At 44.6% G+C, this 24,396-nt stretch overlaps 2 protein-coding genes across 3 annotated transcripts; one reads left to right on the top strand and one right to left on the bottom strand.

Moving 5' to 3' along the window:
* The first annotated feature begins 10,008 nt into the window (after window positions 1-10,008).
* Window positions 10,009-24,050, top strand: LOC125237504. 2 transcript variants are annotated; one of them, XM_048144626.1, is made up of 9 exons: window positions 10,009-10,337; window positions 11,344-11,538; window positions 11,945-12,052; window positions 18,291-18,371; window positions 19,118-19,178; window positions 20,057-20,162; window positions 21,502-21,599; window positions 21,972-23,196; window positions 23,528-24,050. In XM_048144626.1, the coding sequence occupies exons 1-9, from the start codon at window positions 10,220-10,222 to the stop codon at window positions 23,864-23,866; spliced, it is 2,331 nt and encodes a 776-aa protein (XP_048000583.1). In that variant the 5' UTR covers window positions 10,009-10,219; the 3' UTR covers window positions 23,867-24,050. The 2 variants fall into 2 exon arrangements, with proteins under 2 accessions (XP_048000583.1, XP_048000582.1); XM_048144625.1 differs by lacking the exon at window positions 21,502-21,599 and having other exon boundaries at window positions 20,057-20,299.
* Window positions 15,371-15,992, bottom strand: LOC125237505. The gene is made up of 2 exons (XM_048144627.1): window positions 15,685-15,992; window positions 15,371-15,605 (listed from the first exon to the last, which is right to left on the bottom strand). The coding sequence occupies exons 1-2, from the start codon at window positions 15,902-15,904 to the stop codon at window positions 15,478-15,480; spliced, it is 348 nt and encodes a 115-aa protein (XP_048000584.1). The 5' UTR covers window positions 15,905-15,992; the 3' UTR covers window positions 15,371-15,477.
* Window positions 24,051-24,396: the final 346 nt, after the last annotated feature.

Here is a 24,396-nt window from a genome sequence, read left to right on the forward strand (position 1 = left end):
TTTCCGTTAAATTCGACACGTAGCTAGTTCATTATCAGGAACCACCCTATATATCACTTTTACTTTGCAAAAAAATGTTTTCATCATTTTCATACATAAATTACATAATAAATGAATTTGTTAGTGTGAGGGACCCTTAAGAATTACATTCTAGTTAGTGTCAAGTGATTGACGGCACATGTCAAAACAAATAACACTAGGAATTGGTAAAGGCTGTCACACACGTGTTCAGTAATTACCTTTATTTTTTTTAATAACTCGATAACCGTAAGAGTTAAGACGCTAGTTTCTTCCAGAAATGAATAGAGTTTGATCTAAAGAATCTTCCTTTAAAGTTAACGGAATTCAATAAAAACAGGGTGTATTATTATGTTTTTCAGAGTACAGACTACTTAAGAAAAATGTATTTAGATAGACCCCAAAATATTTGACGTTTTACGAATTATTTAATAATTACGAATAATTTCGGTAACACAGCCGAAGTTACCCAATCCCCGTGCGTGACAGATATGAAATAGCATTAGCTTTTGGCCAAAGATGTTACGATTGTTTCCTAAAAAACTGTTACTGTTTACTTAATAAGTTAATATTGTACATATTATATAATATTTACTACTATAATGGGGAACGTTGAAAGTGGCACGGCAACGCAATTGGGAGAAATGACTATCATCATCATTCGCCTGCCCTTATCACAGTCATTTGAGGTCGGTGCAGCATTTCCCTGTCTTCAATACCTCTCTATCGCCCGTCATCTCATCATTCACTTGTTTCTGTTTCATATCATCTTTCACACAGTCCATGACCTTTTCGAGAGAAATTACTATATTATTATAATAATGTAATTTGCGTCGAGTGATTCCGATTTTATCCATCCTGTTGCGTGATGCCTGATGTTTTCTTTGAAATTGCAACGTGTTTTGTGAGACAGTATTCTCTAACTTAAAAAGACTAATTGGAAATTATTTCTTACGGGATTTTTCTTCTGAGTAAATATCGCCTCAAATTTTTATTCTGTAAACTGTAATGGCATTATGTTCAATCTGTAATTTGTAACATCACTTAATTATTATTCCCTGTCACTTTCATATGAAATAACGAAATAGCGTCTAGTATAAATAAGTATTGATATTTCCACTAAAAATAAATTATAATCGAAATACATGCGTCTAGTATAATTAACTGATGGTGCATGTTAATGAATTTATACTAAAATAAGAGTAAATTATAATCATTGTTTCTTTAAAAAATAAATAAAAAAAAAAAAAACCACATGCTTTTGATTTAACATATCAGCCTGGTGACGACAATCTTATTTCAAAAATCACAAAAATCTTTTACACCGCTACTCCACAGTTTCCGCTGTTCTGTCTCAAGATGGACTTAAGAAGCAAAAAGGAAAGAGTCCAAGGGGCGGCCACCCCGCCCCCCCCCCCTCACCCATCGGAACAGAATAATAATCGCCAAAAGAAGGGTGGAAAAATATAAATAGCTCTATCTACCACCCTTAGATATTAAAATTTGTACCCGGCCGCTTTCAATTTTGCTGAAATAAAATTAAGGGCTATTCGGGCGCCTTCGGACTATTGCTTTGTTAATTTCTTACAAGGCCACTCCTTTATTTTAAAATATAAACCGCTTGTGAATTAATACAACCACAAATGTGAAGATTTATGTTTACACATTTTTACCTAATTCATTTCTTATAAATAAATGACATGAACTTGTGAGTTAGGTACGTATAATTGATGATACATGTATATTGTATACTTTGATTTTGTGCCTATTGAACAATTTTTCTGAATTATGTTTACAATTATCTAATAAGAAAAAGCACGAGGTAGAAGATTATTTCCTACACTCATTTACTTATAGTAAGTATACATTTCCTTTTTCAGGTGTGTAGTAATTAGTAAACGATTTCATTCCCGAACAGAATTCAGTGTAATATTTACTTAGAAATATGTAGTTTGGTACTTTAATTATTTATTTAACTATTAGAATTAGATTATAGGAAAATTGTAGGTTTGCGTTGTAGTAGGTAAATGGAGACTTGCTAATATTACCAAACGACACAGACGTCAGGCATCTATAATTAGTTAAAAAATGGTTAAAAAATGGTGGTCTTGTATTGGGCTAGGATCTTGCTAACATCATTTATCAGTAGGCTTCTGAAGTTCTTTTGAAACGTGACGTATTTCACTGCTGTTGGGCGGCAGTGATCGCTTACCGTCAGCTGACCTGTGTGCTCGTTTGCCTCCTATCTCATAAAATTAAAAAAAAAATTAAATCTTAAGAGAAGGATCAATGAGGTCTGCAATCGGAGCTGCAAAAGTGCTAAGGAACATTGTCAATATTTCGGCGCTGTGACTTTTTAACTATTTCAAACTGACAGGCCGTGCCCGTCCGTCCGGTGGAGTGATAGTCAGTGGGTTCCTCAAAAAGCAAAATAAAGATTAAGTTCTAGGAGAAGTTAATATCCAAGCAGCGGAATAATGTAGATTGCTCTGAAGGTTTTTATACTACAGCCCACGTCCCACATTACCATAAGTCGGCATTAAAGAGCTCGGCTTTTATTTAAATCAAATTTAAATAAACTCTACTCTATGCATAAACATAGGTACTTCAAAATCATTTTGATCATAAAACATCTTTAAATAATGTACAAAAGGTAGAAAAATTACTCATTGCATATTGCCAATGAGTATATTATAGCTTTTGACTCGTGACCTCGGCCTGGTCGGCAGTAAAGTAACCATTAGGCAGAGAAGCCAGGTACCTCCGTATCTATACATTTCAAAACAGCAGTTTAATTGTGGGTATTTTTAAAATTTATCGTCATTAACCCTGAAAAATGGGTTGTTCACACTTAATTCTTTATAAATAAAAAATCATTGGTACGACAAATGCAAGGCACTGTTTTTATTTTAACTTGTCAAGATGCACCTATGTGATAAGTGGAAATAAGAAACAAGAAACTAGTATCCTGTAAAATATACCAAAAAATAAATAAAGGAGTCTAAAAGGAGTCACGGTAACCCTCAGTCCCGCTGGGTGGTTATTGGCAATCCTCGGGAGTAATCTCTCGTGGCACAGGTACGTTCTAATCTCAACCGACGGTAAGCTGCCGCTTCATCGCAATGTCCGCCAGCATGGCCCAGCCTGGCGGCGCTGGCCTGCCCGAGGCTGCCTGACTCCGCCCGACCACCGATCGAACTCCTACTTGAACAATTTCGTTTAAACATTTCGTAAGCGCGATGTAGGTTTTGATATTGCAATCGCTTGGTTCAATCAGGCAAGGATTCGACTCGGGAGTAGGAATGGCCTAGAGAGCCGTAACAATTCTATGATTGAATATTCAATGGTTTATTCATGGTAATTCTATGACGTGCCGACACTGGTTTGATGGGAACTTATTCGACTGCAGTCGGTTAGGTTGATCGGAATAGTTGTAAAAACATTATTATTCAAAAATGTGCACAAATTTGAATTTTATTACTTTGTATGAATCTACTATCATCTACAAAAATGTGGCCATGTGGATGATGGTATATAAAGCATACAATTTCTGGGTATTAGTTTATAATGTGTTCATTGAAATCTGCTGGGTAGGTAAGAGTTCATCCGCCGTGAGCGATCTACCCACAAATACTTTTTCTTGTTTTTGCAAGTGTTGTAAACACAGTTAGCTGGGTTTGCTTGGATCATAACAGTGCATGGTCTATGTAGTAATAGCTGGCTGGGCTAGTATAAAAATAAAAATACAGCGTGGATTTTTAAGCAGGTCAGAAAACTAAATTTATGAATTTGTCGTATGCGACACCGTTGCTTTTAGCTGTGGTGTGGTTTTTTTTAGGTAAGTATACAATTTGTATGAAATAAAACTATGGAAACGGATTAAGTCGCATATAATCTGTTTCCATAGTTTTATTTCATGAGTAACTATCGCGGTAACCGAAGACAAATATTCCTATATACAATTTTTATTTCATAGGTATTAAGTCAGTATATTAGGTAAGTACATAATATTATCTTAAAATAAAATTAAACTAAATAAATCTAATCTGACTTAAGTTTCTTAAAAAAATGAAAAATAGATGGTTCTTAGATATATAAAATAAGAAAATAAATCTTTTTTTATAAGTACATACACGCAAAGCTTCCAAAGAACTCTAATAATAAACTTCGCGTATCTGGCAATCCTTGAACGCGAAAATTTATTATTAGTGTTCTATTTCATCACCTTTCCCTAATTATCTATAACGCTACGAAATCACCAAATATATCGTAAGCGCGATGCAGACCTCGTGTTCTGATCGCTTACCAAACTACCGTCTGCGATGTGATGGTGATGCAAAACCATCAATAATATAACTTAGGAAATACGAGTATTAATAAGATAATATGTAGTTGTAGATATAATATAGCCTGGCAAACTGTTAAAAAAATAAAAATACTACCAACTATTGTTTTCTTTTGGGTGCTAGTTACAATGGTTATCTACTGTATTTGTTTGAAATGAGACAGTTCTAGGAAAACTTTAATTGGTTTAGTGTTAACTGTCAGCCCAAACCCAACTAGATAGGTATAGACTATTCAGAACAATTACTGACACCTACCCTCAATATACCATTTAAAAATCCACCCTGTAAACATACTTTCCCCGACACTTTTATGACAAAAAATGTAGATGAAAACCTAGTTTGAATCACGAGTTGAGTTTATCAACGCGACGGCAGTAGCCGATATGCCCGATATCTTTACTGAAGAAGTTAGCGGAGAAAGTGAATATTCCGCGAGTGAAAATGTGCCAAGTTCCCGCGAGTCCACGCGCCGCGCCGCGACTTCACAGCGGAGCGTCCGCAGAAACATGTGCCCACGACACAAACGAAAGGGATAATATTTATGGTTACTTACAAGTCTTACAACTTTCGTACCGGTGTAAGTATTTTTGCAAACATTATAAGAGTCTATTATTCTACGAACTGTACGAACTTAATAACAACGAAGACTTTTTTTACACTACGTTGGCGGCAAACAGTGCGGCCCGCCTGGTGGTAAACAGTGTCCGTATAGCCCATGGATGCCTGCATTTACAGGGGTGTTAGGTACATGTGACCTTTTCAAAGGTATAAGAAGTGGTAGGCCGGTAAATTAAATATAAATAAAATCATCCCGAAAAGTCGCATAAGCAATTATAGCTCATTAAAACAAAATTAATCTCTCGCGCGGGCGTGTGGTCTAGTGGTAAAGACGTTAGCCGCGTAAGCTGAAGACCCGGGCTCGATGCCCGGCTCGCCCACCAGTGGGCCTTGCCGTTTTTTCTTTCGTGTATATCTATTTCAATTTATAAAATTAATCTCATTTTCTGTAACTATATTAGAATGAAATCTCTCATTACAAACAAAAAATATTTCTGATTTCTGATTTCAGATAAGTAAGTCCAAGTATAACAAGTAGGTTTTATTGCTTTAAAATAATAAGTAGGCGTTATTGATTTAAAACTTAGGTACACGTAAACTCGTACAAACAGGTTTTTATAGTAAAAGTTTAAAAACTGCAAACCACGACAACCACTACTATGTGACGGGATTACCAATGAAGTGATATTTAAAAAAACCGGCCAAGAGCATGTCGGGCTTCGCTCAGTGTAGGGTTCCGTAGTTTTCCGTATTTTTCTCAAAAACTACTGAACCTATCAAAGTCAAAACAATTTTCCTAGAAAGCCTTTATAAAGTTTTACTTTTGTGTTTTTTTTCATATTTTTTAAACATTTAGTTCAAAAGTTAGAGGGGGGGGGACGCACTTTTTTTCCTTTAGGAGCGATTATTTCCGAAAATATTAATATTTTCATATTTTTTAAACATTTAGTTCAAAAGTTAGAGGGGGGGGGACGCACTTTTTTTCCTTTAGGAGCGATTATTTCCGAAAATATTAATATTATCAAAAAAACAATCTTAGTAAACCCTTATTCATTTTTAAATACCTACCTATCCAACAACATAACACACGTTGGGATTGGAATGAAAAAAAATATCAGCCCCCACTTTACATGTAGGGGGGGGGGGGTACCCTAATAAAACATTTTTTTTTCAATTTTTTATTTTTGCACTTTGTTGGCGTGATTGATATATGTACATATGTTATGTCACAATTATCTGTGTTTGGAAATTAAAAAAGAAGACTGCCGGCCTTGGCCTGCAAGGTTTGTATGAAATTCCATTATCTATCAATCGTCTTAGCCGCACCTGCAACGTCATACTTCGCTGCCAATTATAAGGCACATAACATCAATATTTCATACCATGTTTGAGAAAATGAGTTTTAAATAGTACATTATGTACAAGATGAGGATTTCAGGCAAGTGGGTATATACCGCTGAAAAATCAATGGTACTATTTCACGACCGGTCTGGCGTAGTCGGTAATAGTGACCCTGCCTGCTGAGCCGCGGTCCCGGGTTCCAATATCCGTAAGGGCATTTATTTGTGTCATGAGCACAGATATTTATTCCTGATTCATGGATGTTTTCTATGTATAAGTGATGGTGATGAAGGTGAGTGATGTTTTCTATGTAAGGTGATTATCCGCGGACGGACGGACGTAGGCTTGTGTCGTTCACGAACTATGAACTGTTAGGAATAAAATCCCATCAATGACCGAAATGAACTGAATCTTTCCGTGGTCTGTGAATCGGTCTTTGCTCATTTAGTTCAGTATAGGATCGGCGAGCGCGAGCGGTTTGGATCGAGAACGAATGTGTGACTGCGCCGACCGAGAGCGAGAGCTACTTAGCAGAGCAACAAAAAAAGTCAAGTTTTCATATTAAACTTCGGTTACTTACAACCTTTCGGCCCGGAAAGTTTCTATCTGTAGACTATTCGTATCATTTTGACACTATTCGGTCCCATTCGTTCTGATCTTTCTGACCGCAGTGGTCGCTGGTCTGGCTGAACTAAATGAGCAAAAGACCTAAAAGAGCGAACTAGTTCATGGGAGCGATTGAACGAGATCGGAGCGCTCCGATCAACGAACGAAACGGCACAAGCCTAGACGGACGGACGGACAGACAGACATGGCGAAACTGTAAGTGCGTTTTCACATTATCCGATCCGATATCGGGTGTCGGACCGATATCCCATACATTGCAGACGCCATCTTGGATTTTTTCTATTGAAATCCTTCCGACATCCGATATCGGATCGGATAATGTGAAAACGGACTTAGGGTTCCTAGTTGACTACGGAACCCTAAAAAGTAAGTACCTACTTACATTTTCGAGATCCCGAATATAGCCGAACGCAAGTCGCGTATTCTGCTGTCGCTACTTACATAAGAACCACCTGTTGCGATGCGTGCTGCTGCTGCCGACCGTCATGTCCCGCTGTCTTCTCCGCACTCGCACGTGAGATGAACAGGCCCCGTAACCGAATGGCATTTCTCCGACGCTAAACGAAAGCGATACGCCGCTGGCTCTGTCGCGCCAATACGCAAGCGCGATAGAGATAGATATCTACTAGCGCTTCGTTTCGTGAGCGTTTCGTGAGCGATTGTGCCATTCGGCTAGCCACCCAGGCCCCGTAACCGAATGGCATTTCTCCGACGCGAAACGAAAACGAAACGCCGCGAAAGGTAGTCTGGCTCTGTCGCGCCAATACGCAAGAGCGATAGAGATATATATCTACTAGCGTTTCGTTTCGTGAGCGTTTGTGCCATTCGGCTACGCACCCAGCTTACGTGGCTACCTTATGAATAATAGAAGGTTCTCACTTCGCACGTGTATTGTACCTACGACGTTTTTCAGTACAAGTTTCTATATGGGCATATAAAGTAACACTTCTCGTACTATATAGTGCGATACTTTATCGCTCCATATGTACTGAAAATTAATTTATAAATTCGTTCCTGTAGTTTGGTATCACCCTGAATGAAACTAGCTGCTACTCACATCTAGCAAGATGCTCAACCTCAAAGTCCCTCCTGGCTGGAAAGGTATTCCAATCATTAACACAAGGGTACGGAAATACTTTACGGATGTAAAAAACAAAAGGAAATAGGAAGTCCATAGCTAATACTAAATTATATGTTATGTAGTTACTTCTTTGATAGTAATATCAAGGTAATATATCTACTATTATAGGTATAGTGTCTTAAATACGTCTGTATGAAAGGGAAAACTGAGAAACCCTCGATACAGCAAAGGCCGCGTCACTTTTAATTTGACTCTTTTAAAAACGGCCCAATGACATTGGAGGGGGGAGGGGGAGTGAGCGAGAGGCGAGGGGGGGCATTTTTGCCAATACTTCAACGAAGATAGATAGAGCCACCCCGCCCGAGAGGGGTTTTAAGAAAATTTTAACTTTTCTTTATTCAAACCTCCTCGGGGTGGCCGCCCGGGGGCCCCATTTTTCTTCAGCGTTCTCTCTGGCCGTCTCAAAGGAAACAGTGCGCCACTCAAGCATTTATTAAATTCAGCATTCAAAATGAATTGCTATAAAAGTGTTTCTCTTTTGTTTTTAATCGCCCGTCTGTTCTGTTCTGTTCTGTACGGTGTACGGTTCTGTTTTAATTATGGCCGCTTATTTTTGTTTTGGGGGAGTCGTTGTAATTTATTGTGAAGGTATTTTTGTTTATGGTGTTCATCACTCCCTCTTTTACATTATCATTTATAAAAAATATATACTGTATAAGGGCAATACGGGTAAGTGTGTCATAAGGAAAAGTGTCTGGCCTTCACATTTGGCCTGTTTAAACCAATGATCAGTGTTTATTGAGAGTTCATACGTTTAGCGTTTAGCACTAACCATGAGTAGCAAGCAGCAAAAGTATGAACTTGCAAAAACACCTGCGACAATAAGTAAAAAGGCCTAATGTGAACTTGTGAAGGCCACCACACTCCCTCTTATGACACACTTACCGTATTGACCTTACTCATGTTTTAATTATAATTTGATGCACCTGAACCTGATCCAATGACTTAGGCTATACCTACCTACCTAACCTAGTTAGGAACATAACTCTAACATAACTACAGTCGTGTTTTAATTTATCGCCACTCGTTTCAAACATCCTCTTTTCTCTTGTATCGTAATGTACTATTTCTCAAACACGCAATGAAATCTCTCTCACAATGATCTTTACGTGGAGTTTGAGAAAAGCACAATACCTACATGCTTCGGCGTAAAACGGATTCCCAGCCTCGTATCCCTATCCGTATACCCACTTAGCCGGCAATCCTCATTTTCCCGGCCTGTGACACAGTACCTAATAGTACCTACTCACAATCATACTCATAATATATGTATTTGACCACATGACTACGAAACCGGATCCGCCCTTGTCGGCAACGCGCATGTAACACCTCTGGAGTAGCAGACATCCAATTCTTATACTTATGTATCAACCTATCATCATTCGGGCCGTATAGGCAAACAACCACCGATGTACTATTTGAAAAACTTGTGAATAGGGTTTATTTTTATTAATATTAGCAAATATTAGTCCGTTTTCACATTATCCAATCCGATATCGAAAGTCGGAAGGATTTCAATCGAAAAAACCAAGACGGGCAAGATGGCGCCTGTAATGTATGGGATATCGGTCCGACATCCGAATCATCCGATATCGGATCGGATAATGTGAAAACGCACTTGTATCGCTTGTATATCGCCACTAGTTTTGAATTTGAATTTCCTCTTGTCCGCTCCTAACCTAAGTTTCAAAACTCGAACAACTTTATCAGCGCCATCTCTAGGACATAGGACACATTGCTAAGTTCAACGCTCGAGGAATGTTTATGGAAACAATTTATCAAGTCTCTTAAAAAGACTTGTTTTAGTAATTACTGGTCTGGCATAATTAAATTATAAATTGGTAAAATATGGATATCAACATTATGTTACACACGTTTTAATCTTGCATAATCTAACGTTACGGAACGTAACAAACAACCGTCATTCCCCGTCATTGTCACGTGCTGTCAGTGTCAAGCATGTGTCAAGTGCCAAAATCAACTTAACAACGCTATTGTTGTTATTTATTTAGTTTTATTTTAAAATATTGGTAATATTGCAGCTTGAACTGCAATGACCGAATATTATAATAATTTGACACTAACTTATTGATAGAGGATTAGCATTGACATTAGTCACCCCAACATTCCGCACGTTTTGAGCTGGAGCTTCGTGAAGTGATCGCTGATCTGTCGGGCTTCTTGCAGAATGCCGCCCAGATGTGTGTATTTGGAATGTAAAACCGAGGTGTTAAAGTGCACCAAATCTATATTCCGGTTCCCCATCAAAAAACCAAAGCTTTTAGAAGAATGGATTAAAAATTGTGGTAAGGCCACGGTTGAAGTTTCTGTAGGTTATATTTACCAGAGATTTTAAATACCTATCTTCTACATTCATTTCGTAACTTTCCTTGTAAAGTGTAGCCTTACAGAGCGTAACACTGAACTACTTTGTTTTCTGTCAAATAATTGTAAATAATAATGTGCAAATCTTTCCAGGCGTAGATTATAATTCACATAAGAAAAATTAAAAACTAACTCTCTGAATCCACGTAAAAGTAACGTGGGTCACGACTTCATTGAATGTTTATTTAAACTACAGCTACAAATGAAAATATCTATCTACACCATGTTCTTTTTTGTTTTCCGTTAAATTCGTCACATAGCTAGGTTCATTATCAGGAACCACCCTTTATATCACTTTTAGTTAAATTCGCAAAAAAATTTTTTTCTTCATTTTCATACATAATTAAATGAATTTATTAATGTGAGAGACCCTTAACCTTTCGTATGCGTCTGTCAAAAAATTGTCATTAATATATTAGTCATAATAACTACATGTTAAAGTTGAAACAATATGGAGCAGATCTGCTCCTAAGCATACGAGAGGTTAAGAATAATATTCAAGTTAGTGTCAAGTGATAGACGGCACATGTCAAAATAAATAACATTAAGAATTGGTAAAGGCTGTCACACACATGTTCAGTAATTATCTTTAGTTTTTTAATAACTCGATAACCGTAAGAGTTAAGACGCTAGTTTCTTAGAGAAGTTAATTGTATTTGATCTAATGAATCTTAAAGTTAACGGAATTCAATAAAACATGGTGTATATATCAGGAAAGTGACACTTATTTAGAGATAGATGATCACTTGAACTTGTATTGTGAATAAATGGAACATGCCATAAAATTGTGACTCATGTAACTCTTGCCGCGGATTGACCCAGATTGTTATGAATCCGTCCAAAAAGCTGCAGAGAGAAAACGCCCAGCACTAGAGTCAATAAAAAATCATCGAAACGAAACAAATTTTGAAATAAAACCTTTTCTAGGTAATCCCAAATTAGCAAAATATCCAGTAGCCGCCCTCCGGAACAAATATGTTTGCATTGATCACTTTGACGAGAAGTTCATTAAAAGTACTGGAGTGCAGCGTAAGAGATTGACCAGAGATGCCGTGCCTAGGCCCTACGAATGGGATGCGTCAAAGCTGTTTACAGATCTACCGGCAGAATCTACAACAGAAGGTGAGTATTGATTTATAGTGTACTAGCTTTTGCACGCGGCTTCGCTCGCGTTAGAAAGAGACAAAAAGTAGCCTATGTCACTCTCCATCCCTTCAACTGTCTCCAGGTCTACACTTAAAAAATCACGTCAATTCGTTGCTCCGTTTTGCCGTGAAAGACGGACAAACAAACAGACACACACACTTTCCCCTTTATAATATTAGTATGGATTTTGTGTAAATATGGACACCTGTCTCAAATAAAATATTTCATTTCATTACATTACGAACTTGTACAACTGTACTTACAATTCTAATATAAATGTTGACCAACCTGCAAAGGAAAAAATTTTCCCACCACTGATATGGTCAAAAGGTAAAAAAAAGTGATTGGGTGTCGACCTGATGGCGAATCTTGTGTTCTGCAGAATATCAGACCAGCAGCGGTGGAGGTCGCTACAGGAAAGTTCCCGTCAGAGCTGAAGACTTGTGCTTGTTCGAAGACTACATGTTGGCTGAAGAAACCTCAGAACCAAGTAAGGCTGATAGTATTAGATGTAGATGTAGATGTAGTGTAGGGACGCCTGGCCGGATACAGGCGGGCTGTCGATCGCTGGTGCGTTCATTCAGCCCAATTCCCTGGAGTTGGAGCTGCAGGTTACTGTCCCGGCTGCCCTCCCACACTTCTCTCCTCAAATCTTCTTGTTTTCCTGCAGAACAGAAGGACAGATGTCCTAAGATGAACTCAAGGATGTCGAACTTAAAGATTTAAGTTCGACATCCTTGAGTTCATCTTCTCTCAAATTGTCTCTGCCGAATGTATCATATCGCGGTGCCGCATACATGATACATTCTGCTAGTAAGTGCAAGCTAGTCTCCTCCTTACCACAATGTGGACAGGATTCGTCGCTACTGATACCTATTAACTTCATATGTCTGTTGAGAGTGTTGTGTCCCGTTACGATGCCGGTCAACATTCTTAGACTATTCTTACCTAGTTTCAAAAGATACCTAGTTCTCCTTTGGTCTCTACCTTCTATCATCATCTTCGTTTGTCTACAACTGGTCTCTTTTTCCCAGTCTCTTTGTGCTTCCATCTCTTTTATCTTCTCAATGACTCCTTTCGTGACGTCAGCTGACATCGGCAGAGCCGGTTCCGGACCCAAGAATTCCGTCTCCGCCCCCGCCCTTGCCAACTCGTCCGCTTTCTCATTACCTGTAACTCCCTGGTGTCCCGGTACCCACGCAACCGTTACACTTCTATCCTTGCTTATCGAGTTGAGCTCTTCCCTACATTCTTTCACCAGGGACGAGGTCACCGATATTCTCTTCAGAGCCTTTAGCGCCGCTTGGCTATCAGTGTATGTATATTACCACGGCTCCATCTTGTATGTCACTTTCTTTTATTATACGTGCACAGCGCGCTATGGCACATACCTCTGCTTGAAACACGCTAGTGTATCTCCCTAGTGGTATTGACACCTTTTCTCCTAGTTTCGGGATTACTATTCCCGCCCCTGCTAACTTTGTAGTGCTTCTCCTAGAGCCATCTGTGAAGCATATATTCGTTGGGTGCACGACCCCTACCTTCCAGTTGTCTCTTTCTCCTATATGTACCCTGTACTTCTTATCGAAAATCTCCTCCCTCTTTATGAGGTCATTATTGGCCATCAGCATTTCTAGTTTTGATAGTGCCTCTCTTTGTATCAGTGCATGTCTCTTGTCCACACAACTTCCTCTCCATTCCTTACATGCTTTCATTCTGTACCACTGTTCCATGGCTCTCTTCTCTGCCTCAATCCAAAGGGGCTTTAAGCCTATCAGCACCTCCATAGCATGAGTCGGGGTGGTTCTCATAGCCCCCGTCGTCATGAGGCAGGCTAGTCTTTGTACTTTTGTCAGATTCTTCCGATATTCTCCAATATGGGTCCTGTGCCACCAGATCACTGCCCCATATAGCACCCTGGGTAGGATAATAGCCTTGTAAATCCAGTGGATCATACCCGGCTTCAGTCCCCAATTCTTCCCCACTGCCCTTTTACATTGATACAGCGTTCTTATGGCCTTAGCCGTCTGCTCTCTGATATGAGTCCTGTATCTGAGTGAACTGTCAAGAGTAATACCCAGATATTTGAGCTCGTCTACCATTTCTAATTCTACACCCTCTATCTTTATGGGTTCCATCTCTTTTTTCCTCTTGTTAGTGAATAACACCAGCTTAGTTTTCGACGGATTGAGATCCAGTCCTCTCCCTCTACACCATCCCAGTACCTGCCTGAGACCTCTTACCATTATGTTCCTCATGACACTAAGAACCATACCTCTCACCAGTAGTACTCCGTCATCAGAGTAGGCCTGCATATACAAGCCTCCCCTGTTGAGTTCTCTTACCATAGAATCCAGAAGTAGACACCACATCAAGGGTGACAAGCAGCCTCCCTGCGGGAACCCCCTCCTGGGACTAATCGTCTTTGTTGTACCTCCCAACTCCGCCGTTATAGACCTGCACCTAAGCATACTGCCTATCCACTGCGCTAATGTCGGTCGGATGCCTTCTCTCTCTAGACTCTCTTCAACGGCCTGGAAAGTAGCCCTGTCAAAGGCCCCCTCCACGTCGAAAAAGCAGCCTAGAGCGTACTGTTTTGATTCTAGTGCCCTTTCTACCCGCACAGCTAGGTTATGAAGAGCCGTCTCCGTTGACTTCCCAGCCATATATGCATGCTGATTCCCGTGAAGCGGGTGTTCACTGCAGTTGACCTTCTCTCTAATATGCTTGTCCATCACCTTCTCTAGGGTCTTTAGGACAAAAGACGATAGACTTATGCTTCTAAATGATTTGACCTCTTGATATGATTTCTTGCCTGGTTTAGGTAGAAAGACCGCCCTTACCTCTCTCCACACCTTTGGAATGTATCTGAGAGCAATGCTTGCCCTGTATAGTTCCAGTAGGTCGTCTTTTATGTGCCCTCATACCCTTTCTGCAGTAGTACCGGTAGGACTCCGTCCGGACCCGCAGACTTGAAGGGTGCAAAGGAGAAGAGCGCCCACTCTATCCTGCTCTCCTCCACCACTTCCGCTGCTCCCTCCCAGTCGGCCTCCTCCCGGCTTAACTGCTCATCTGTCTCTGTCACCTCTTCACAGCCCGGAAAATGTGTGCTCAGCATAATACTCAGTACCCTCTCCGGTTCTGTGATTAAGTCTCCGTCCACTCTTAGGCTCCCCAGTTGGCACGCCCGGTCTCCAGCTAACAGCTTTACCACCCTCGCACCTTCTGAGTAGCTGTCTATGTCTTCTGTAAATCTTCTCCAGCTCTCCTGTCTAGCTCTCTCTCTTAGTCTGGTATACTTATTCCTGACCACTCTATACTCGTCCCAGCTATGAGCGTCGCCTTTCTTTACCGCTACCCTCATAGCCTTGCGAACCTTCTTCCTTACCTTCTGTAATTCTTTGCTCCACCATGGCTGACCTTTACCTGCCTGCACGAGTCTCTCTGGACACGCCTTGTGGTATGCTGCTGTTACTAGCTCCTTTAGCCTGAGTGCTCCTTTGTCCAGGTCGTCAATACATTCGTACCTTCCACCCGAGACGGACGCTCTCTTTAGCTCCTCTCCGAACTTCGTCCAGTCTGTTTTACGTGGATTTCTTACCTTCATCTTTTCTACCCGACAATCAATGCTGTAGAGTATCCTACGGTGGTCAGACATGCTGTCCTCCTCGTCCACCCTCCAACATTTTACCTTGCCTGATATCTCCCTTGATGCTACGGTGATGTCCAGCACTTCTCTCCTCGCCCTTGTTATAAACGTAGGTGTATCTCCTGTGTTTATAATCTCCAGGTCATTGCTTATTATGAATTCTAATAGAGATTCCCCCCTTTCGTTGGTGTCGGTGCTACCCCACACCTCATGATGTGAGTTAGCATCGCAACCAACTATCAGGGGTATATTCCTACCTCTATACCTCAGAACCGTTTCTTCCAATTCCTTTGTCGGTGTCTCTGCGTCGCCCGGCTGATAGCAGGACGCCAGCGCCACCTTGCATCTCTTCCCTTCGTCATTGATGAAGTAGGTCTCCACCACGACAAGGTCTCTGCAACACATGGTCATGAAACATCCCATATTTCTCACTTTATTACTCACATATATGCATGCTCTAGGAGGTAGCTCACCATTTCCTTCATAGTACAGAGCTCCCCCCAGATGTCCCAGGCCTGCCACCCGGTTTCTCCATGCATAAGGTTCTTGCAGCAGTGCTATTTCAACTTTGGCCCTCCTAACATATTGTCCTAGCTCAGACATAGCGTCCTTGCAGTGTTGGAGGTTTACTTGGCATATGTTTGTGTGTGTGTTTGTGTGTAGGTGCTTGTGTAGTGTTCTTTGTGTGTCCATAGTGTTAGTTGTGTGTAGTGTTGTTGTCCCCGGACTGTTACTCGGAGAGCTCGCCCCCGTCGACGACGTCCATACCCACCTTCTCTTCCGTATTGACGCCGCTCGGTGCCGTGCCCTCCTTTCTCTGTTCGGGTTCTTCTGTGTCAGGTTCTGAGGGTTGTTGAGTGGTGTTGGCCCTCAGAATCCTGACTCTCACACTGGTGGCGGAGAAGTCCATGACCTTCGTCTTCTCTTCGCCCCAGATCTCCTCTACTCCTTCCGGGACCAAAAAGGTCAACCGGGTCCCTAGCTCTAGAGTGTCCCTGCCTGCAGCCTTCCACTCCAGGAATTTGAGATCCCGGCGATCCGGATTCTGAGCGTAAAGGAATTCCTTATTAACGTACTCCGTATCCGCATCGCCCGGAACCCAAACTTGCACCCTAGTCTGCTCCAGCTTACGCACGATGATTCGGTGTCCGCCCAGCACTCCGAAGTCCTGACCCAGCAGCCAGTCCCTAGCCTCCGTCGACTTTGGTGTCACAAGGAAAAATCCTTCCGACACCAAACCCGACGCAGCGAACCTTGGTGTTACTACGCCTGGCTCCCCCCTTACTACCTGCAGGACGACCACCTCTATCAACTGCGTAAGCTTCTTCCTGATGAGCTTCGCCAGAGCCTCGTCCACCGAAGCCCCATCCTCACGACTGACAGCCACAGCCAGACCCCGGTTCGACCTAGCGACGTTCCGTGGTCCATCTGCAGCCGCCCTGCCCTGATTCTGGCGCTTCGCCGGAGGACGCTCCGAACGACCCTCATCAGTACTCTGCCTCTTCATCTTGAGACCGCGTTTGCTCGGGCCAGGTTTGGGGTCCCCCTTAAACTCCACCACCGGAACACCACCCCTTTCCCGAGCAATCGCAGCCTTTCTTCTCAGTTCCTTGGCTCTCTTCTTCTGTGCCTTGGACTCATACTTGTAGAACGGCTCGTTCTCCGCAGGTGTGGCCTCCCTAATGGTTTTCCCCCCCTTTGGCGAACGCAGCAGATCTTCCTCTTCTCTCAGAGACAGGCCTTCCAGTTGTAGGACATCCGGAGTACCCTGCCTAGCTCCTTGCCGTGGTCCACCCAGCTCCTTTTTATCGGAGCTCAGAGGTCCACTCTCCAAAGCGATCGGGGGTCTGTCCGTAGACTTCCCGCCCTCACACCCTTCTACCCTTTCGGGTCGCTTCGCCGCTGACGCGGTGTTGTTTATAGTTGTCTCTAATTTGTGCGTAAGATTCTCCATATTTATCTGTGATTTATAACTATATCAAATCAATAATCATCATTTGTTGTTTTTTTCATAATCATTTGTTTTGTCTCCGCTGTATCTTTTTTCTGTATCTCTTGCTGAGGTGTGCCAATAAAGAGTATTCTATCTATCTATCTATCTATATAAGTATAGGAGTATTTCAAGACTAGAGTATATGCAGAGCCCCCGTGCATATACCCAGCAAAAAGTTAGCTCCTACGACAGTGGCGCCACCCCCCTGCGCATAGTCGTTAACGACAGCGATTGTGCTGAGTAGGCTCGCAAGCATGGTAAGACAGCTCCTGTGTTGCTTGTTGTAGTGGGAATGTGCGCGTCGGCTCACCCCTAGGAACCCGCTCATGGGCTCCCGAGGCTAGCACTTGCACACATGTTCCCCACCACTCCAGTCGACGGGTCAGAGTGGAAGTGTTTCACCCCTAGGGTATCTCTCCCCGACACCCCGGGGTTCCGCGACAACCACCCCTCCCCGCCAAACCAGACACAACACAGGTCCTGTCCCCCTCCCCTCTCCCGCTTGCGAGCCCAATCAGCACCACCCCCCGCTGCCCACAGCCGGCTGTGAGGGTCCTCGGCACGTCCTCCCACCTTGACCCTGGGGGTTTTGGGGCGAGTTGCCATGACGGGTTACCCCGAGACGACAAAACGACCATTGCACTCCTCATTTTTGTCGGGCTTATGACCGACTCCTTCGTGTACCATGGATGAATGATACTCGAAGGAGGCTGAGTTCTGATAGTATTAACATTTTAGTTATTTTTTCTAAATTATATTTTTAATAAACAACACAGATTTACTAAATAAATACATACCTACAATAAGCTTGTGATGTTGGTACTCAGATAACCATATAATTACATAACACACAAATACATAAATACAGAAGAAATATCACATCCACACAAATACAATTATTCCCATACAGTATTCAAATCTAGGACCATCACTCTTCAGCTTCATAAGCAGCCTAAGCAGGGTCTCTACCCACTAGGCTATACCGGGTGCCAACAAATAATATCAGAGAATTATTGGAGTGTATTGATTGTTCTGTTATCCCGCTGTAGTGTTCTGCGCGTGATGTGTTGTGGTTGTTGTCCGCAGCCCCGGAGCGCGAGCCGCGGCTGCAGGTGCAGGTGCCCTCCCGGTTCTACACCAAACAAACCAAACCACACAAAACTGCAGGTAACTGCCGTCTATATAATTATTATGTATTAGGGTTACCTGTAAGGATAGTTGCTAATTGACAATAAATAAAAATAAATTAATAAATAATAAAGAAATGTTTGTTGTTCCTGTAGGTCGAGAACGCCGGGGCCGACGTAGGCCAGATCTCGATTATTATCTCATGCATAAACTGTTGAGGATTAAACAGTGTTTCATTTTAATTAATATTTATTCGTATAATGTTCTATTTCTATTTTACTGGAATATAATCTATTTAATATTCTTTTTTGAGTCACTTTTTTTAATAAATTATGTCATTTTGTTCCTTAACCTATCTGAAGTATAGATACATATATGTCAGAGTTAATATGTCATGTCATTGTTTTTAAAAAAGTCTCTAAGTGATTCCAAATACCTAAGTTTAAATATAATACGCATGCATCTTTTTTGAAGGATAAATGTTGATTCAACATACATACATACAATCACGCCTGTATCCCATAAAGGGGTAGGCAGAGCACATGAAACTACTAAAGTCTCAGTGCCACTCTTGGCAATTAAGGGGTTAAAAGAAAACGAAAATTGTGACATTGTAGTGACAGGTTGCCAGCCTCTCGCCTACGCCACAATTCAACAATCAATTCAATCAATTTTTGATTCAACGTTTACGGAACTACCCCAGATTACCAATTTGCGACTCGCTGTACTCGATACGTGTGATCAAGGCAGAGGTGTAAATGAGTGTTAAATGGCGTTGTCTCCAGATGCGTGCGACGTGGAGCTGGTCCGGAGCCGGTGCGAGGAGTGCCGCCGGCCGGTGCGGGGGTGAGTCGCTCCCGCTCACTCCGCCCACAGTTCATGAACAGGTGCAGGTGTCTGTCTCCAGATGCGTGCGACGTGGAGCTGGTCCGGAGCCGGTGCGAGGAGTGCCGCCGGCCGGTGCGGGGGTGAGTCGCTCCCGCCCACTCCGCCCACAGTTCATGAACAGGTGCAGGTGTCTGTCTCCAGATGCGTGCGACGTGGAGCTGGTCCGGAGCCGGTGCGAGGAGTGCCGCCGGCCGGTGCGGGGGTGAGTCGCTCCCGCCCACTCCGCCCACAGCTGGTCCGGAGCCGGTGTGAGGAGTGCCGCCGGTCGGTGCGGGGGTGAGTCGCTCCCGCTCACTCCGCCCACAGTTCATGAACAGGTGCAGGTGTCTGTCTCCAGATGCGTGCGACGTGGAGCTGGTCCGGAGCCGGTGTGAGGAGTGCCGCCGGCCGGTGCGGGGGTGAGTCGCTCCCGCTCACTCCGCCCACAGTTCATGAACAGGTGCAGGTGTCTGTCTCCAGATGCGTGCGACGTGGAGCTGGTCCGGAGCCGGTACGAGGAGTGCCGCCGGCCGGTGCGGGGGTGAGTCACTCCGCGGTGCAGGGTTCCAGTCCTGGTAAGCGCATTTCCCTATTTGGAGTCATGTATGTATATACTTATACTAATGGCATTTCTACGACGCGAAACGAAAACGAAACGCCGCGAAAGGTAGTCTGGCTCTGTTGCGCCAATACACAAGAGCTATAGAGATAGATCTACGAGCGTTTCGTTTCGTGAGCGTTTGTGTATTTGGCTACGCACGCAGAAGTCTTCTTGAGCTGACCATGGGACTCAGTAGTGTCTACGCTAAATGTTGGGTTAAGTGAATAATATTGATGAATGAATAATGCTGTTGTAGTTTCGAGTGGTGGTGCCTGGTGTGTGGGCTGCGCTGCGACGCGTGCGCGCGGCGGATGGCGCACCGCCCGCACTTCCTGCTGCGCGCGCCGCTGCACGCCACCCGGGTGAGGACACCCTCATACCATTCCATCATAGCGTTCGAGTGGTGGTGCCTGTGTGCGGGCTGCGCTGCGACGCGTGCGCGCGGCGGATGGCGCACCGCCCGCACTTCCTGCTGCGCGCGCCGCTGCACGCCACCCGGGTGAGGACACCCTCATACCATTCCATCATAGCGTTCGAGTGGTGGTGCCTGTGTGCGGGCTGCGGCGACTGCGCGCGGCGGATGGCGCACCGCCCGCACTTCCTGTTGCGCGCGCGCGCGGCCCTCATACCATTCCATCATAGCGTTCGAGTGGTGGTGCCTGTGGCGCACCATGGCCCCGCCCGCACTTCCTGCTGCGCGCGCCGCTGCACGCCACCCGGGTGAGGACACCCTCATACCATTCCATCATAGCGTTCGAGTGGTGGTGCCTGTGTGCGAGTTGCGCTGCGACGCGTGCGCGCGGCGGATGGCTACATATACCGTAAGTGCGTTTTCACATTATCCGATCCGATATCGGATGTCGGACCGATATCCCATACATTACAGGCGCCATCTTGGATTTTTTCTATTGAAATCCTTCCGACATCCTATATCGGATCGGATAATGTGAAAACGGCCTAACAACAGCGCTTGTACTTTAACACTGTCGGGCTTAATTTGTTTTTTATCATTCAGAAACGAAATGAACGTACTTGTCGCAGTAAGGCATTATTTAGCATTCCTAACAGTAGAACAAAATATGCACTGCATTCATATATAGGGCGCACATGTAAGCAATATAACGAAACTTGTATGGACGCAGATTTGTTTGGCAGTTCACTAAGACTCTTTAAAATTACCGTATATTCTCTATTAAAATAAAAAATAATTAGTACCTATATTATAAGTATTCAGACTGTACTTCCATTTTGAATGAATTTCTCTTACACTTCTTAATGTATTTAACTACACAATCTATCATATAGTAGGTAATATACTTTAATACTCTTATTGTAACTCGATTTTTGTAAATTGGAGAACTATAGGTCTATAATTAATTAAAATTTTGGCAATATAGCTAAGTTTACATATGCATATTGTATGACTGTTTGTTCTTTAATAAATTAAAAAAAAGAAACGTCTGCGAGCTATATTACATATAGGATTTAGGCCTCCGTGGCGCAGTTGGAAGCGCGATGGCCCCGGCAAGGCCAAAGGTCGCAGGTTTGAGTCCTGCCGGGGGTGTGAATTTTTCCATTTTTCCTTTAATTTAAAAATATGTACTGTCGGGCTTACTTCAGAAATAGGCACAGTTGACCGGGTGGGGCCAAAAGCGTGTATATTCAAAAATGCTAAGTGTACCGTTGCCTGTGGGTGTGCAGGAGCAGACGCGAGCGGTGGTGGCGGCCATCGCGCAGCAGCTCCGCGCCGAGGAGCTGTGGGCGCCGCGCGACGCCGTGCGCCACCTCGGCCCCGGCGGGTCTGTACCACACGCTGCTACTGCATGACTTTGCTAGGAGGCTCAGAGAGTGGAATGTTCATTTTACCTCTGACACACTATGTTTGCCCTCTCCGGCCACACGTTGTGTGTTGCCGCCGTCGCCCCCCCCCCCGCCGGCCCCCTCGCGCCAAAAAACCGACAAAATAGGGCGCGGTGGGCATGACGAGTAGCGCGGCCACACTATGCCTCTGCCTAATACATCCCTCGCTACTTCCCACGCCTCTTGTCGAGTGTGTGACAGAGGTATATTGTCTTATGAACGGATAATATCCAAAATGAGGTTTTAGATTACGCTTACACGCTTCGTGTGCCAAGTTAGGTTAGAGTGAGTTTAATGTGAGTATGTCCCAGGGAGGATCTGTGCCTGGACGCGGGCGCGGGCGAGGAGCCGCTGGTGAAGGCGGAGCCGGGCTCGCCGCGCGCCGACCCGCTGCTGCGCGACTCCGACGAGCACGACTCCGACCGCGCCGACCCGCACCACCCCGCCGCCGCCCGGGACCGCCGCGCCGGCCACAGCGCCCGCTCCGACTGGGGACACGCGGACGCGACGCTCGACCTACCGGATTTACACCTTCGCGCCGACTCCGACGACCACGACTCTGACCGCGCAGACCCGCACCACACCGCCCGGGACTGCCACGCCGGCGACAGGGCCCGCTCCGACTGGGGACACGCGGACGCGTCGCTCGACCTTCCGGACTTACACCTTCGCGCCGACTCCGACGACTACGACTCTGACCGCGAAGACCCGCACCACACTGGCGCCGCCCGGGACTGCCGCGCGCTGCCCCGCGCCGGCCACAGCGTCCGCTCCGACTGGGGACACGCGGACGCGTCGCTCGACCTTCCGGACTTACACCTTCGCGCCGACTCCGACGACTACGACTCTGACCGCGAAGACCCGCACCATACCGCCGCCCGCGGCTCGCCCGCGCCCGCGCCCCGCACGACGCACGCGCCGCCTGAGCCTCACGCCGGCGACAGTTACCACTCCGACTGGGGACACGCGGACACGTCGCTCGAAGTTCCGGACTTACACCTTCGCGCCGACTCCGACGACCACGACTCCGACCCAGGCGACCTGGAATACCTCAAACGAGACTCCGTTGTGGAAAATCCGACGAACTCTGATCTAGATCCACTGAGGGAAACGGTCGACTTCCGACCGAATAAAGAATTAGAAAAACTAGAAAACCGGTCGCCGAATCAAGATAAAAATACACACAGGCAGTACAAGCGCAAACCTAAACCCTGGCGCGAAAACCGGACCAGCTTCGAGCTCAACCCGCAGCCGCCGGCGCCGGCGCCGGCCGAGCTGGCCCGCGAGCCCATCGACTACCACCCGTCCAGCGACTGCGCGCCGCTCGCGCTGCCGGCGCTGGCGACCTCGCCGGGGAGTGGTTCGGCCGCGCCGGCGCCGGTGCGGGCCCGGCCCCGGTCCCGGTCCCCGGATCCGGCCCCGGCCCCGCGCTCGTCGGAGCGCGCCCTCGACCGCCACGCGGAGTGGACCCCCTCGGGACGCCTGCGCGCCCTCTGGCGCCGCGACGGGAAGGGCGCCGCCTCCGAGGCCGACAAGGTGAGCCATTTGTGTCGAACTGATTATACCTAAAGCATGCTTCTTTATTCAAATTTCAAAGTCCAAGTTTTTTTATATTTTATATATTTACGATCAGGTGAAGACAGTATAGTTCAAAACATGGATCCCTCTAATCTAATAACTACAATTCTAACTTGAGTATCGTCCCTCCTTTGCGATATGTTTTAGGGTCGAATGTAATTTCCGTAATAGACATTACTAAAGTTGTATCTTCGGAGTCGCTGTTGTAGTAAAAATTGATTGTAAAAATAAATGGGATGACATTGACATTGATATCTCCTGGGTTACTTAATAGTAAGTTTGTGTGCAGGACAGCGCCGCCGCCGCCGCGCCCGGCCGGCGGGCCCGCGTGCGCACGCGCGGCGGCGTGAGCCGGCACGCAGCCGCACTCACGCGTCACGCGCAACACGAACAGGAGCCCGCCGACAGCGACAAGCACGACATCGATCCTCACAAAACCAAAACACTACGAATTCAACTTAAAGTGAAAAACAGCGCGGTGCCGCCGAACAAAATCAAAGTGATCAGCAGGAAGTTCTTAGAAGAAAACAATATAAAACTTATCGTAAAACAGAAACCCACAGGGGAAAATGATAACCCGAAAACCGAGCGCATCGACGCAACAAACAGAGATGAGAGTCATTCATAAGAGTTACATTTTGCTGGATTTTTAGAAACGCGAGTTTCATGATCAAGGTACAGTTAGGTTATTGACAGCGGGTAGGTGATGCTGCGCACGCAGCTCCTAACCTTATTGTACGGCTCATACTTCGCACTACTTTACCGCCCTTATCAATCCATCAATTATATTTATTTCAGACGGATAAGTCCATAATTTTTAACCGCCTTCCAAATCTCAAAGGAAGGGGTTATCAAGTCGTCTGTATGTTTTTTTTTTATGTTTGTTCCTCGATATCTCCGTCGTTACTAGACCGATTTTGAATTTTTTTTTTTGATTGAATGTATATGCATACAGATTGGTCCCATTTTTCTTAGAACCCAGTTCTGATGATGGGATCCTGGAGAAATCGAGGGAACTCCTCAAATCTGAAAGCCATACATATAGTGATTTTTGTGTTTTTAAAGGAACAGCATGCATTTACGTACGGAACAGTGACATTTGGTGCAGTGGAACTCCTGATGATGGTCAGAATGGAACTCCTCAAATCTGAACGGCAC

This window comes from Leguminivora glycinivorella, chromosome 21, assembly GCF_023078275.1.
Source record: "Leguminivora glycinivorella isolate SPB_JAAS2020 chromosome 21, LegGlyc_1.1, whole genome shotgun sequence".
Classification (NCBI taxonomy): domain Eukaryota; kingdom Metazoa; phylum Arthropoda; class Insecta; order Lepidoptera; family Tortricidae; genus Leguminivora; species Leguminivora glycinivorella.